The 13,841-nt window shown below is 39.8% G+C and overlaps 1 protein-coding gene across 1 annotated transcript in view; it reads right to left on the bottom strand.

Annotated features, from left to right (window-relative positions):
* The window catches only part of THBS4 (thrombospondin 4), a 36,585-nt gene extending 25,246 nt beyond the window's left edge, over nucleotides 1–11,339 (bottom strand). The window contains exons 1-3 of the mRNA XM_057363872.1: nucleotides 11,140–11,339; nucleotides 6,840–7,087; nucleotides 5,689–5,794 (exon numbers count right to left, since the gene is read on the bottom strand). Coding sequence (XP_057219855.1) covers nucleotides 5,689–5,794; nucleotides 6,840–7,087; nucleotides 11,140–11,272 — 487 coding nt within the window. The 5' untranslated portion in view covers nucleotides 11,273–11,339. The remainder of the gene's footprint in view (nucleotides 1–5,688; nucleotides 5,795–6,839; nucleotides 7,088–11,139) is intronic.
* Nucleotides 11,340–13,841: the final 2,502 nt, after the last annotated feature.

The raw sequence follows: 13,841 nt of genomic DNA, 5'->3' as shown, positions 1-13,841 counted from the left end.
TGCTCAGCACAACTCTCCTTCATTTGCCATGGTAATTTCTGAGAAATAAGGTGAAAACCCCATAAAGAGACACAGAGAGCATACATTACTGGAACGTAAGCCTTGTAGAAATCATCAGAGCAAACCTAGTATTTATCTGAAATTTTTTATAGTGTGATTTGCATAAATTCAAGGCTTTTCTGGACTGAACTCATATACCACAGAAACAGGCAAAGCAAAAAGATCTCCACAGAGAGAAAAACAAGATCATAACTCTTCTACCATTACTTCAGTGTCAATCTCTAAGGCCACTAATGCCACCAGTGCTACTGGTTCCTCCCAGGCCTGAGACCAGCAACCCAAAATGAACCCTCAGGATTTCATAACTGGGTATTTGTGGTAACTTATCTGGGGCAGGAAGTCCAGGTGGGGTCATGAAGCACATGCACATATGGAAGATACCCTGCAGAAGCATGTTCTGTGTCACAGAATCCAAGTCATAGAATCAATAAGGTTGGAAGACACCTCAAAGATCATGCAGTCTAACCATCCACCCAGCACTATCACTGTGACCCCTAAACCACTAAACCATCACCCAGCACCAGATCCAGACAACACCTGAACACCTCCAGGTGACTCAAACACCTCCTTGGGCTGATGTCTCGCCACCCCGATAATGAAAAATAAATTTCTAATACGCAATCTGAATCTCCCCTGTCTCAGCTTAAGGCCATTTCCTCTTGTCCTCTTGCTGCCCGCATGGCAGAAGAGATCAGCCTCCACCTGATGTGGAGGCTGAACCTACATGTTCCTTACAAGTGGTTTCCGAAACCAATGAGGTGCCCCTTGAGCCTCTCCTTCTTGAGACTAAGCAAACCCAGCTCCCTTAGATGTTTCTTACATGACACATTTTCTAGTCCTTTCCTGAGCCTTGCTGCCTTTTGCTGGACACACTCCAGCACCTCAATCTCATTTTTAAAGTAAAGGGCCCAAAACTGAATGCAAGACTTGGGGTGTGGCCTCACCAATGCCAAGTACAGGAGGTTGAGTACTTTCCTGGTCCTGCTGGCACAGCATAGTTGTCACCACAACTGATTCATATGTATTTTTCAAAGTGAAGTTACCAAGCTTTCTGAGCAAGCTCACTGTGAAGCTCTGACAACACATCAACAGTACCCACTCTCACAAATCAATGTTTTTAGTAACTGCAACAGCCATTTGGCTCTTCTCAAAGGCAGTTCATCACACTGTACACAAGTTTCATAGCTGCATTTGTTTCTGATGGATGCAGTGTTTTTATGTACTCAAAAAACATCTACTCAACCCACTATGAACTTACACTAAAATCAGTCCTCAATACAAAGTAAAAAATTAACACCTCTAAGACAAAACTAAAAGTTACATCTGTAATGAGCCATAGGGAAGGACAACATCCAACCCAAGATTTTCACAGGAGATTTTATCTGTTTAATGAAACATTGTTTTTTGAACCGTGACAGAGAAGAAGCAAAGAGCATATTTAGCACAGTAGCTTGTGGTTGCTTCTGTTTGCAGCTTACGTCTGAGTTTGTACCTCTCTCAAGAGGTATTCTCTAAGACTGTATTTAAAAACAAACTTCACAAATACATGCTCTTTCACAGTCTAGGCAGGCAGAATATTTTGACGTTATGCCCAATAGCTTCAGGGAGGTTTATTCACATGTTATTTTTGTGAGTACTGAAAGCTTATATGAAAAATGCTTCTCTTAATGCTTACCTCATTGTTTTGTACTTCAAAGCATGTCTAACTGTTTCCAAACATTCTAGTGGGAACCGTTCCAATTCCTCTCATATTATGTTTTCTTCACTTCATATTTTCTCATCAAAACACTGAACAAGTGTAAAGAGTTAGGAATCACCTGTTCAAGAGCCTGCCTCTGTTCTAGTCCAAACCTTGCCTTATTTTTATTTAGGTGACAATAGCAGGACATAGTATCATGAATATTTTGGAATTCCATAGTGGGACCTGGCCCACAGGCTGTCAGGCCAGATGCTGGGGTCTGTTCGTGTTTTAATTTTTAAACAAAGTCTCATTTAGGTATTATTGATTGAAATCTGCAAAAAGTTCTCAGGACTTCAGATGCTGTTTGTTGTCTAGTATCAAAATCAAAACCAGATCTTGTCTGTACTTAAGTTTTGTAGATTGCTGAACATTTAGGTGGACTAAACAGGTTATATGCCATGAACTATACATCCTATGTGCAAATTAGAACAGCAGAGCAGAAACAGCTGAATATCCCTGGTTTGGGTTTTTTTCTTTCATTAAAACCAATTCCAACAGTAGGCTCCACCTGGAGCATAATGACCAGTGTTCAGGGATAAGAACTCAGAGAAGCCTTTAAGGAAGCTGTCAGTCCACAATATAGTGGACCCAGGAGCAAGCAGGTGAGCAAAAGGTACCAGCCTGAAGCTATACAGTTATCTTCCATGTAGCCTCTCTCATCCATACCCCACTTACTAAGGCAGCTCCTCAGTTCAGCTAGTCTCTAACTCTGTATTTGTGAGTCAGTAACAATATGAATAACAGAATGGCTTTCATAGTAATAACTTAGTTCAGAGACCACTCTGAAGTATTGGTGACCAACAGGGAACTGAAGTTCCTGTCTTTCTCTTGCCAGGATGCTGCAGTTTAGAATCATACAATGACGTGGATTGGAAAGGACTTTTAAGGATCATGTAGTCCAATCTTCTTGCCATGGCAGGACCTGACTAGACCAGACTGCTCAAAGTCCCATCTAGCTGGACTTCAACACTTCCTGATGGGGCATTCACAGCTTCTCTGGGCAACCTATTCAAGTACAGGGCCTTGGATTTAGAGCAAGCAACCAACTTCACTGCTAATTGGCCAATTGGCCCAAGCAGGGCAAATGCAAAAATACTAGCCACCATGGAACACCTCACAGATATTTCTTCAGTCTCTCTTGGAAACGACAGCTCTCTGGCTCAAGCAACACACTGGCTCCCATCTGGCAAAGTCAGAATCCTGATGTGTCATTCAGAGAGAATGATATTCACAGAATCATAGAACAGCCTGAGTTGGAAGAGACTCGTGAGGCTCATCAGATCAAATCCAGGCCCACCACGGGACAACCCCAAGAATCACAACATGTGCTTGAGAACATTGCCCAGCTTCTTGAACTCAGGCAGATTGTGCTTTCTTGTCCAGAGACCAAGCCATGATTATAGTATAGATTATGGCTGACAAGAAAAAATTTCTGGACAGCCTATAGTCGTCCACCAAATAAGTTGTATGTACAAATTGCATGTGGAATTAGGAAGAGGCAAGTTCCAAGTAAACAGAAAGAGATATTCCTTGGATATGTGAAGAATTTCTTGCTAGGAAATATTCTTGACCATGCATTCAAAACTGACTGGACAGATTCAGGGATGAAAACATGTACTCAGTACAAAACACATAGAGTTCACCTCTGAGTCAGAGCTCTGAATACCATGAACTGTTGAAGAATAGTGAAGCATTCAGAGGAAACCACACTATGACTCCATTTCCTTATACTCTTGCCCTTGGGTCTGTATTGACATACTGTCTAACAGCAACTTGGTTAGAATAACTTTGGGTCTGGTGGAACATACATGCTTTTCTTTATACTTTCGTCAGGTTTGGATGCTCTACATGAACTAGACAACGTCCAAAGATCCTTTCTGACAGGAATGATCTTGTGATGATGACCACATGCAGCAGACTAATCTCATCTACCAAGCCCAGTGCATCTGGTATTCTATTTTCCTACCCAGACACAAAGACCCAAATATGCATGTTCAGCTTCAGCCTGTGCCTGACTGTCATAATCTCATCTCACTGCTCAGGTGTCTCAGCCTCACAGACTGAGACACAGAGTGAATATGGAGGGAATGATGCTGCCAAAGCAGTGAGTCATGCAGTCAAAGCCATGTACAGCTATTTGGGTCCAAAGCACTCCCAAGGATTTTCAAATTAATATGAAAGCACATGCTTTTACCAAGATAGATAGGTCTCAACTTCATAAAGCTATGCATTTGCATTCCAGCTTTTCCTGGCAGTAGGCAAAATTGTCATTGTCTGATGTATTATTCTCATAAAAGGGCATCATGAAGAGTACACAAACTTCAAGGCAGCAAAGTTAAAATTGCTGTTGGAACATCCACCTTTTCCTTTGGTGGATCTGACTATGTAGACTTTGAATGTATTCATGTAAGTTGTTTAATATTATTATTAATTATCCGAATTACATTTAAAAGTTAACTGAATTTAAGAGTCGAAGCCAGGTGGGGGCAGCCACAGAGGCATAATATCTGTCTGTATACTACCATTTGCATTATTGATTAATGAACAAAAAGTTACAAAGGAGAAAGCTGCAAGTCTGTAATTTGGAAACTTGCTGTGAGAGAGCTGTCAGGTTTTGTAGAAGCAAAAACTTCCCTTCCATGTTCAAATGCCTGTTGATTTAGTGAAAAATAGAGAGCTTTGAGGATAAAACTCTTTTTTTACCAATGTGTATGTATGTGAAGAAGCAAGGAAATAGAAGTATGTGCAACTGAGGATTTACATAGCTAAAAGGTAAGCCTGATATCACTGCACACCACTGATGCCTATATTCATGTGACATACTCAGAATGCTCTCATATAAAAGTTCTGCATCTTGTCTCTGTTTTTATCAAAAGTAGCAATGCTGCAAGGTTGGGTTTGGCAGGGGGACAGGAAAGGGTGTGAGACAGAGAATGTGTCATGGATAATTTTCAAACCTTGAACTGGGTTTCCTTCCTATGGTTGTCACATACTAACATATTGCACACACAGCGTGAACCTGTTTTTCTCCCTCACACATGAAGCAGAAAGGCAGATGGACAGGGACTAGGAGGATTACAGATGGGAGAGTCTAGCACAGGTTTTCTGTTTCCAGAGGTCAAGAAGCACCCTCACCTAACACAGGGGACTACATTAAGCCCTAGGACTCAGCAGAGATCCCAGAGCTCCTTCCTTTCCTTCCTCTTCCCAGATCAGTCTTGACAGTGCTCAACACAAACAGAAGAGGAACTGGTTTTAAATCAATGTCCCTTTCAGCAAGTGACAAAAGCCTTGGCTAAATTGTGGCAGGACTAGTGGCTATCTGGCAATGGCTTTTCCTGCAAAGACCTACAGGCTCTGTAGCTGTGGCATAAACATGTTCCTCAGTAAGCCTCTTCACCTTGTTCCTCCCCTCTTGGGGACAGTCCAGTGCTCAACAAGACATGAATACTGTCATTGTGGAAAAGTACACATGGATGTACTTTTGGATAGATCGTGCTACTCCATTCATCTACCTATTTTCATACAGCTTATAGCAATGTATCCCATTTAGCACTACTTTCCATCTGCAATTGTTTGCAATTTGAACACTTCAAATATTATTAAGCTGACACAAATCATCAAAAAAAAATTGCTTTCCAAATTAGGCTAAGAATCATTACACATGTTTCAATCATTACAGACTTTTAACTAACTCATTCCTTTATCACCAACAATGATCTGTTTTCTCTCCAAAGAGAACTATTTCTAAAACATTTACAGGAAATTTAATCAAAGAATTGTTATTACTTGACTATGGACTTTTCCACATTTTTAATATTCATCACATTAGCTTCCTTACACTGGTACCATTAGGAGTCGTTTTAACTAGCAACTGCAGGCCTTACCAGCGTACTGGGGCACAGCCTCGATTTGTTGAAGGAAACAATCCTGCAGGTTCCCCACTTCGGCCAGGGTTCCTCCAGTTACCAGCTTCAGCTCATCTAGTGTATCCTGGGCTCACAAGAAAAACAGAGCTCACAATTATGGTACCACAGTGGAAAAAATATAAAATATCAGAAAAAGTAAATTAATTTTTTAAATAAATTTAGTCCCTTTCCTATATATTCAGAGGTCCTACACTGTTCCCTTCAGGATCATCCATGACCATTTGAACTGTATAAAATCTCTAATCTTTGCCTTGCAGATTTTCACACAGCTGTGCTTTTATTCCAAAAAATTTTTTCACTGTTTTCATTTACATGATCTCACATACTGTGAAGTTCACATATTTCTGTATCTGTGGCATATGATTTTTTTTTAAAAGTGCATCCAAAGCAGTCTTTTTTCCTCTCCTCTCGAACAGGCATGTATATTCATGTCAGCAATGTGAGCACCTCAATCATTCTCCATAAAAACGATTTCCAAGCCTGTAATGAACAAAGTAAGCAGGCAACTCTGGGGGCAGAATGCCTCTGCATCTTCTAATAACTAATCTTGATTAATGATGATGGAAGATGCTGTGGAAGACACTGTTTATCTCTGCTGATAGGGAGATGGCAGGAAGCTATGCCAAGTCCTGGTTATCAAAGTAAGAAAAGCTATTGCAGTCAAACAGATGAGGGTTGTGCTCTACCACCACAGGAATCCCCCCTTTCTTTTGTCTTTTTCAGTCTCATGGCATATCATGAAGAGGAAAGCCACATACACAGACAAGCATTGCTCATAGAGAACAGCTGTAAGAAGGCAGTGAAATGTTGCCCTTACTGCATTAGCTAAGTCCCCAAAAAATACCTAGGTTGAAGTGAGTGAGGTAGTAATTTTTTGGTTTTTATAAAAAAGCTAAAAACTGTGTTTAAAACAAATAGCATATAATTACAGAGTTCATGTAAGCCAAGATTTCACCTGCTCCACAGGGAACTTACATTTACATCTATTTTGCTACTTAATACTAAAGTACTATTGTACAGAACTTGGCTGCTGTTAGGGCTGAGGTTTGGATTCAGTGATCCAGAGGATCCCTCATAGTGCTCAGCTTGTTCTCAGTTTTCACACTCACCTGTGACTTCTCCTGGAGGGTGCGCAGCTCAACTGCCACAAGCTTCTGAGACAGCACTGAAAATGGTTTTGGCAGGTCCTCAATGGCACCTACTTGCATGCAGTCCAGATACAACTCTACTGTGCTCAATCCCTGGTGCAGGCCACTCAGCCACAAGATGACAGCATGAGGTTTCCCATCAGCCAGCTGGATGTTGCTAAAGATCACAGAATTCAGCCTTCCATCACTCTTCAGATAGCGCAGCACCGCTAGGACAAAATATACAGAAGGACTGTCAGAGGGTAGCAGATAGCCCAAGGCTGATGAAGGAAGATCCTGTGGAAATCTGCTCTGGTATTTTTCCACGTCTGCTTTTGTAAATGCATCCCATATGCAGACATAATTGTAATAATGAATGGGGCATTGACTCTCAGAGCAGCATTACCAGGATGCTTGGGTGACTCCCTCTTCATAAAGCTCTGCTGCCTATGCTCAGTTTTTCTCTGCTTTGTGCAGGTGTCTCTAAATGGTTTAACCAAAGTCACTTTACAGGGCATAATGTGCTAAAATGCAAGTGGTAAAGTTACAGGGTGTAGCAGGTAGCCTGCAGTCAGCACTTTGGTATGTACATCTCTGATAGACCTAGAAATACTCTGTAGAAGAAATGTACAACTAGAAAAGTCAATTTCAGTGATGAATACTGCATACAGTGAAGCCATCTAAGAGTGTATCCAAATGCATAATTTAAAATCATAGGAATCATGTTTCCCAGCCAATAACCTGCACTTCTCTGCAACTAATACTCAGTAAAACCAAAATAAAATGCAGAAAAGGCATATTCCACTACTAGAAATGAATAAGCTGCCTCTCAACTCTTTTTAGAAGCATTAATGACTGATCTACCTGATAAAATTTCTCATTTTATTGAGTAAAATGCACCATCAAGAAAAACACAACAGCAGACAAACAAATACTCTTACAATAAGTATTTGATGAATAATATTGAAAAAATGTCTCTTCCTAAGGAAACTGGATCAGTAAGCAAGGATCTGTAAGCCAGACCTCTAAGATCAGTTACTAGTTCTCTCCACAAAATCTCTCCCTGGCTCTCTAACTGCATATCTGCAGAAAAATAAGCTGAATGCATCTGGGCAGTGTATAACTACCCTACAATACTAGACACACCTTGTTTCAAAGATTCCACAGATCACTAGCCGACAGTCCTTTATTTCCTGATTGTAACAGTTATGTGCATAAGAAACCAAGCTGGACAGACATCAGGCAAGCTGGCTCTTGCCAACATCTGATATTCACAAAGAACTGCTACAGTGGCATCAAATGAGAGCTCACAAATGATCTGACACTAAATCAACTAAATATTGTGAATATAGTGGAGGTAAAAACTCTTGACTAGCTTTGGAGCTAATAACACTTACTTCCTGAAACCATTCAATTCCTATTCATTTAACAAACTACCTTCTCATTGTTCCACTACTAATATAATTGCTTTGATGCTACGAGACCTGTTTGTTGGTGACCTCTCAAGTTACTGTGCACACACTCCCTAAAATTTTTCTAATTCCTCAGTCTGATAATTAAAAAATCTGCACATTTATACCAGAGTGAATGGGGCAGGGTATGTCTCCATCTTTGAAGTCAACAGTAGCGCTAGAGCCTCAGCAGCTGTGATCAATACCAGGAATGTTTTCACTGCTATGTCAAAACACTGCCAGAGCAGAGATTTCCTCAAAGGTGCATGAGGTCACCAGTAACTCGCTAAATGGTAGCATTTCTTGGCAAATTCAAAGATTTGGCAAGAAAGAGTACATTGCAGGCATTTTATTTATGTGAATATTATGTATGCCTGTTGATATAAAAACAAGGGTTTTGGATCTAGGCCCTGCATTCAGAGTGACCAAACACAACAGTAACCTAGAGAACAAAAGAGGAGATGGAGGCAGGGTGCCGAACAGAGCCTTCCAGAATAGTTTCAGGACAAGGAGCAATCAGGTTTGGAAGGAGGATCAAGTATTCTTTCCTCACCAAAGCCAAATATTCATCTGGTAAACTGGAGTAGGCTTTTGAAGAGAGATTTTCTTGGCTTGCAGCCTCCACCTCTGTAAGATTTAACTCATCCAAGCCCCTGCAGTACGTTTTCTGCTTGAATATTTAACAGACATTCATGAGAGTATCGCCTGTCCTGCTTAATAACAGATTTTCAGTTAAAATAAGTGCTGGTTCATAGAACCGTTAAATTGAAACACTTCTATGCACTAACTGCTGTTTACTCTATAAAGGAACAATTTTAAAAGGATAAGAAATCTATGTATGCTATCTGCCTCTGAAAAGCACAATTGTCTACCCAAAGTTTGGCTGTTAATTCAGTAATTCAAGACCTGTACTTTTCAAAACATTTAGGTGTTATGAACATGTCACTGTCAGTTATACCACAATAACACTGTAACATGGGGCAACCATTGGGAACAAAACTCTTAAATATGACATCTTAGAGTATAACTTAAGGCTTGCTTTGAGGTCCTTAGATCAGATTTGGGTGCGTAACTGGAAATACCAAGCAGAGAAAGTACTATCCATTCGTCCAAAACCACAGATATTTAGACTCTGGATTTTGCTGAGATGCCAACATTGGCTCACCACTTAAGTGATGATGTTCAGTCTTGAGAGGATCATAAAGATCTTGTACACTCCATACTTTCAGCTCACACGACAATCTCCAGGATGCAATCTAACTTCATGTATGAAGCAGCCATATGGATCCCGAACACTTCCAGAGAAATCACACATGAAAACACTCTCTACTACTTGTTCACTGCCACATGCCTTGAATAAGGTGCTTTAAAGTAATAAGGAGGCATACATCCAATAAACAGTCTTGCTGAAAAAAACCTCCTTCTGCTTGGTCAATCCTTTTCACCAGACAGGTTTACAGATGTCCCCCATCTACTGAACACTGGTCGTTGACAGGATAAGGCGCTACATACTGCCTATCCATATGCCACTGCTTGTCCTGTCACAGAGGGTTCCCAAACACCAATTTACCGAGGACAAAACCAAAAGAAACCATGTAACCTTCCATCAGAAACACTTTAACAGACTTAGGAGACTATCAGTAATCATCAGATGTGCAGGTATTTTTGAAAATCAAGCGTTCTATATATCCAAACTTCTGTGTACGTAGAAAACGTACACATTTGTGTGTATACAGATGTGTTCCTATAGACACATGTAAAACATTTACACACACAATTGTGCATGTGTGAGAGGGACAGAGGGAGTATGTGTGATCTATCATTTATTTAGCAATTAAGTAAGTCAGTGTTAGGAATTGTATGACACATCAATCAGGCTGTGTGACCATGCATTACCTACTCCCAACACATACACAGCTTTTATTCCCTTTCCTCAGAGGAATTTTGGCAGACCTGATAAAACTACCAATGTTTTATCTAACTCATTCCCCAACAACGTATAAAAACAGGGTGTGCTTTTCTTCTTTTGCAGCATATTGAATAATTTTCCTATATATAAAATGAAATTTCTCAGTAGAATTTCACAGCATATTTGATTCAGCTAATTACTCAGCAGCAAAACACTACAGCCATGGTGAAGTCAATGCAGCAACAATAATGTAGATAATTCAATTATCTTTCACTGAATCTTTAAGTCATGGTATATCCTAGATCTGGTTTAGAAATCAATGCAACTCTCTATTTCTAAAACTGCTGCAGTTCTACTCTGACTCCTGATTAACCAATTCCAAGAAATAAAGAACAAACACTTTATTTTCCCCAACAGATCCTATAAGTGCCAGGAATATTTGTCTTGCATGGTCACATTTAACCTCCAGGGTCAGCGGAACAAGAACCTGCCTTTCATATGCATGAGGCAGCATGTGCGTGTGTCCCTTGCATTCCTGAGTAATAAGAACCAGTGGTTGTCCCTAGGGGAAAAAGGAAAAAAGAAAACGGAAAAAAAAGACTGAACCAAATTGACTCCTTTCTCTGTTCCCCATGTTTTTTTCCTCCTTTCTCAGCACTGCTCAGAATAAACATCACAGCAGAGTTGAGATAGCAGCTGATTGTCAGGTCAGCTTCCCTTGACCAGGAAAGAGCAGCATCAAGGAGACAAGGGAAAGAAAGAGCAGTGAGATGGGATGTGAAAAGTGACAGCATTTCTTGGCAGGAACAAGAATTACTCCAGCACAAAGGTTAATCACACAGTTGTCAATGTTCATTTGTCTCACATCAGTAACTATGGGTCCAACACTAATTCTACCACGCAGACATTCCAAACAACTCACCTTTACTCATCCGTCCCATTACTGCAAATTCAAAATACTTGCTGTTGTCAGCTGATGAATATAGGCCAAAAACAGTGGCTGTGCTCTTTGGCTGCAGTTTGAATGTTGAGAGCAAGTATACTTCATTCAACATAGGATCCCCAAATGCTTGTTGCAAGAAGTTCAGTACCACTCGCTTGTTGGAATAAGGAAGAAGATCAAAAACTGGAAAAACAAAAGCAAATTTCAACAGCAATTTAAATCCAATAATGGCCAAAGGAGAATGTGATTTGAAGCCACATATTGGAGACTGTACAATCATCATATGAAAAATCTGACCTACCTAAAATAAAATTTAAAAATTATCTATATGATGATCTTCTGTAAGTTCAAACCCCTGGCACTGGATGGAATATCTTAAGCAACCTGGTTTGGTCAAACGTGTCCCCCCAACACAGGCAGGGATTCTGGACCAGATGGTGACTGCCAGCTGAAACTATTATATCATTCTATCAAAATATCTAGAATTTGTTGCAACGGATACTATTTTTGCAACTTTCATTTTTTCAACCTATTATTGATAAGTTACTAACATAGTCAATCTAGTTTTCAAATTGAGGTACTCAAATATTTTCAGGTAGATTCTCAAGTTCTTCTCATCTGAGGATTCACGTCAACAGAAAGCTTTTTAACCTATTTCTGCTTTCACAAATTCAGATGTTTGTGTTCATGTATCAATTAGATAAGGATTCAGCATTAAAATTTTCAGACAGATTTCTCAAGTGCTGATCCTTTGATAGGATTTGCAGGGTGCCAATTAAAATGCCAAAAAGCCAAATAAGCAATATGATCAAGAACAACCCTCCTCTCACTTCATTGACTTTTCAGAATATATATTATATAAATAAGACTCATCTTTCCCTTCTGGCACAGAAAACAAAGAAACACAGGCCTGACCAAAAAATATCAAACCAACCCTGAAGGCATAGTGAAACCTGTTTCATATTTTCATTTTAGTTTTTCCACAATGGATCAGCAGAGTCTATGATTCTGTGCATATATATGTCAGCTATGTCCCTTACGGCACTGTAACAACAAACTGGGGCTTTTCTCTATGTTCCTAAATCCATGACTCCAAACTCAATAAACTCTTCCATTAGATTTCTTAATTATCTTCTATTTCAACCTGCTGCAATTAAAGAAGTACATATATCATACTCTGGCGCAAATGTTATTTAAATATAAGGGCATACTGAGCTGTTGTATACCACAGCTGGGTCATATTTTTCTCCCCACCTGAACAATACTGTAGAGCTGTCACCAGTGGAGAGCCCTAACACCTGGCAGATGGCAAAGACACATGACAGCACCTTGTGTCTTAGCTTGATTCAAGTACATGCCTGTACTGTTAAGTTTAGTTTTCCTGGCTGAAAAAACACTCAGCCTTTGCAGATGAGGCTTGTCTATGAGCACAACCTCAAAGCTGTTGTCGTCTACTAAGGTGATGTGGCCATCCTACTGTTCCAGTGTTTCCATATGCTACACACACAAAAAGACTGCAGAGCACTCGAAGGACAATCACATTGGCACACAGACCTTCCCACAGATAGGTGGGAAATCCTGTTCTGTTATACAAGTGTGGGTTCATGCTGCTGCTATCACTCATTCTGAAGTATCCATTCACCTAGATGCTAACACTATTTCAAAAAAAAAAAAAAAACAAAAAAAAAAAAACAAAAAAACCGAAGACTTTCTCCCTTTCATTTCATGAAGTCATTGAAATTATCCCTGAAGCCTACACCTGTACTGGGTCCAAGGATCTCATGACTCTACTGAGAATTTTCAGGACATGATACAAAAAAATATCAGATTTGCATGCACTAGTAATATTGCTGTCCAACAACCAAGAAACATACATCTAAAATGGACCTGGTCAAAACACTTCTCTTTCATTCAGTTCAGATTTACAGCACATCCCAGGACAACCACTGCTCCCACTGACACCAGTGACAGAAGCAAAAGGCTGGGTATTTCATCATGTTTAGCACATAGAGAGCAAAGCAACTACCCATGTGAGAGATTAAAATGCAACTCACTACTCTGTACAACAGCATTTTACAAGTAAGTAATAGCCATTCATCAAATACAGCTGTGTTTCCTCAGCCAGAGCAATGCAGTGAAATACCAAAGACTTTGAGAGTACAAAATACTGCTATGCATTTTTTTAAGTTCTTCTAGGTCTATTGGCTAAATTTATATCAATTCATGTGTTACTAATAAATCTCTGCTAGAGTCACTTTAAAATATTACAGAGTAATAACTGAACACCACAAAATGCCTGTCTAACCTTACTGAAAACATTTATTTGATTTTTTTGAAATTTGCATACTTAAATGAATACCCAAATTGGTTTGGCAGTTGTGTTTCACAAGCACAGTGCCTCAGCTGGATCCTTCAGCATCATGTTATCCAACACTTTCCTGGGATATCTTCATTGACCAGCATGTGGATGCATTATGTGACCAAGTCCATCCTTAAGCATAACTTATACACATGCTAGCAAATGCAGCTAGCAGAAGAACAGGAGAGTTATGAAAATTCATGTTACATCCTTAGCAGAGTTGGCAGAGAGATAACTCTTAGACATTATGGAGACAATTACTTGTTTGGAAGGAACAAGGGAAAAAGAAATCCACAAGGATTTCACATTTCATTCTTTGAAG

The sequence above is a fragment of the Malurus melanocephalus genome, unplaced genomic scaffold, assembly GCF_030028575.1.
Source record: "Malurus melanocephalus ecotype Western Australia unplaced genomic scaffold, MMel_1.1 scaffold_31, whole genome shotgun sequence".
In the NCBI taxonomy this organism is placed as follows: Eukaryota; Metazoa; Chordata; class Aves; order Passeriformes; family Maluridae; genus Malurus; species Malurus melanocephalus.
This window is presented reverse-complemented; position numbering and strand designations above follow the sequence as displayed.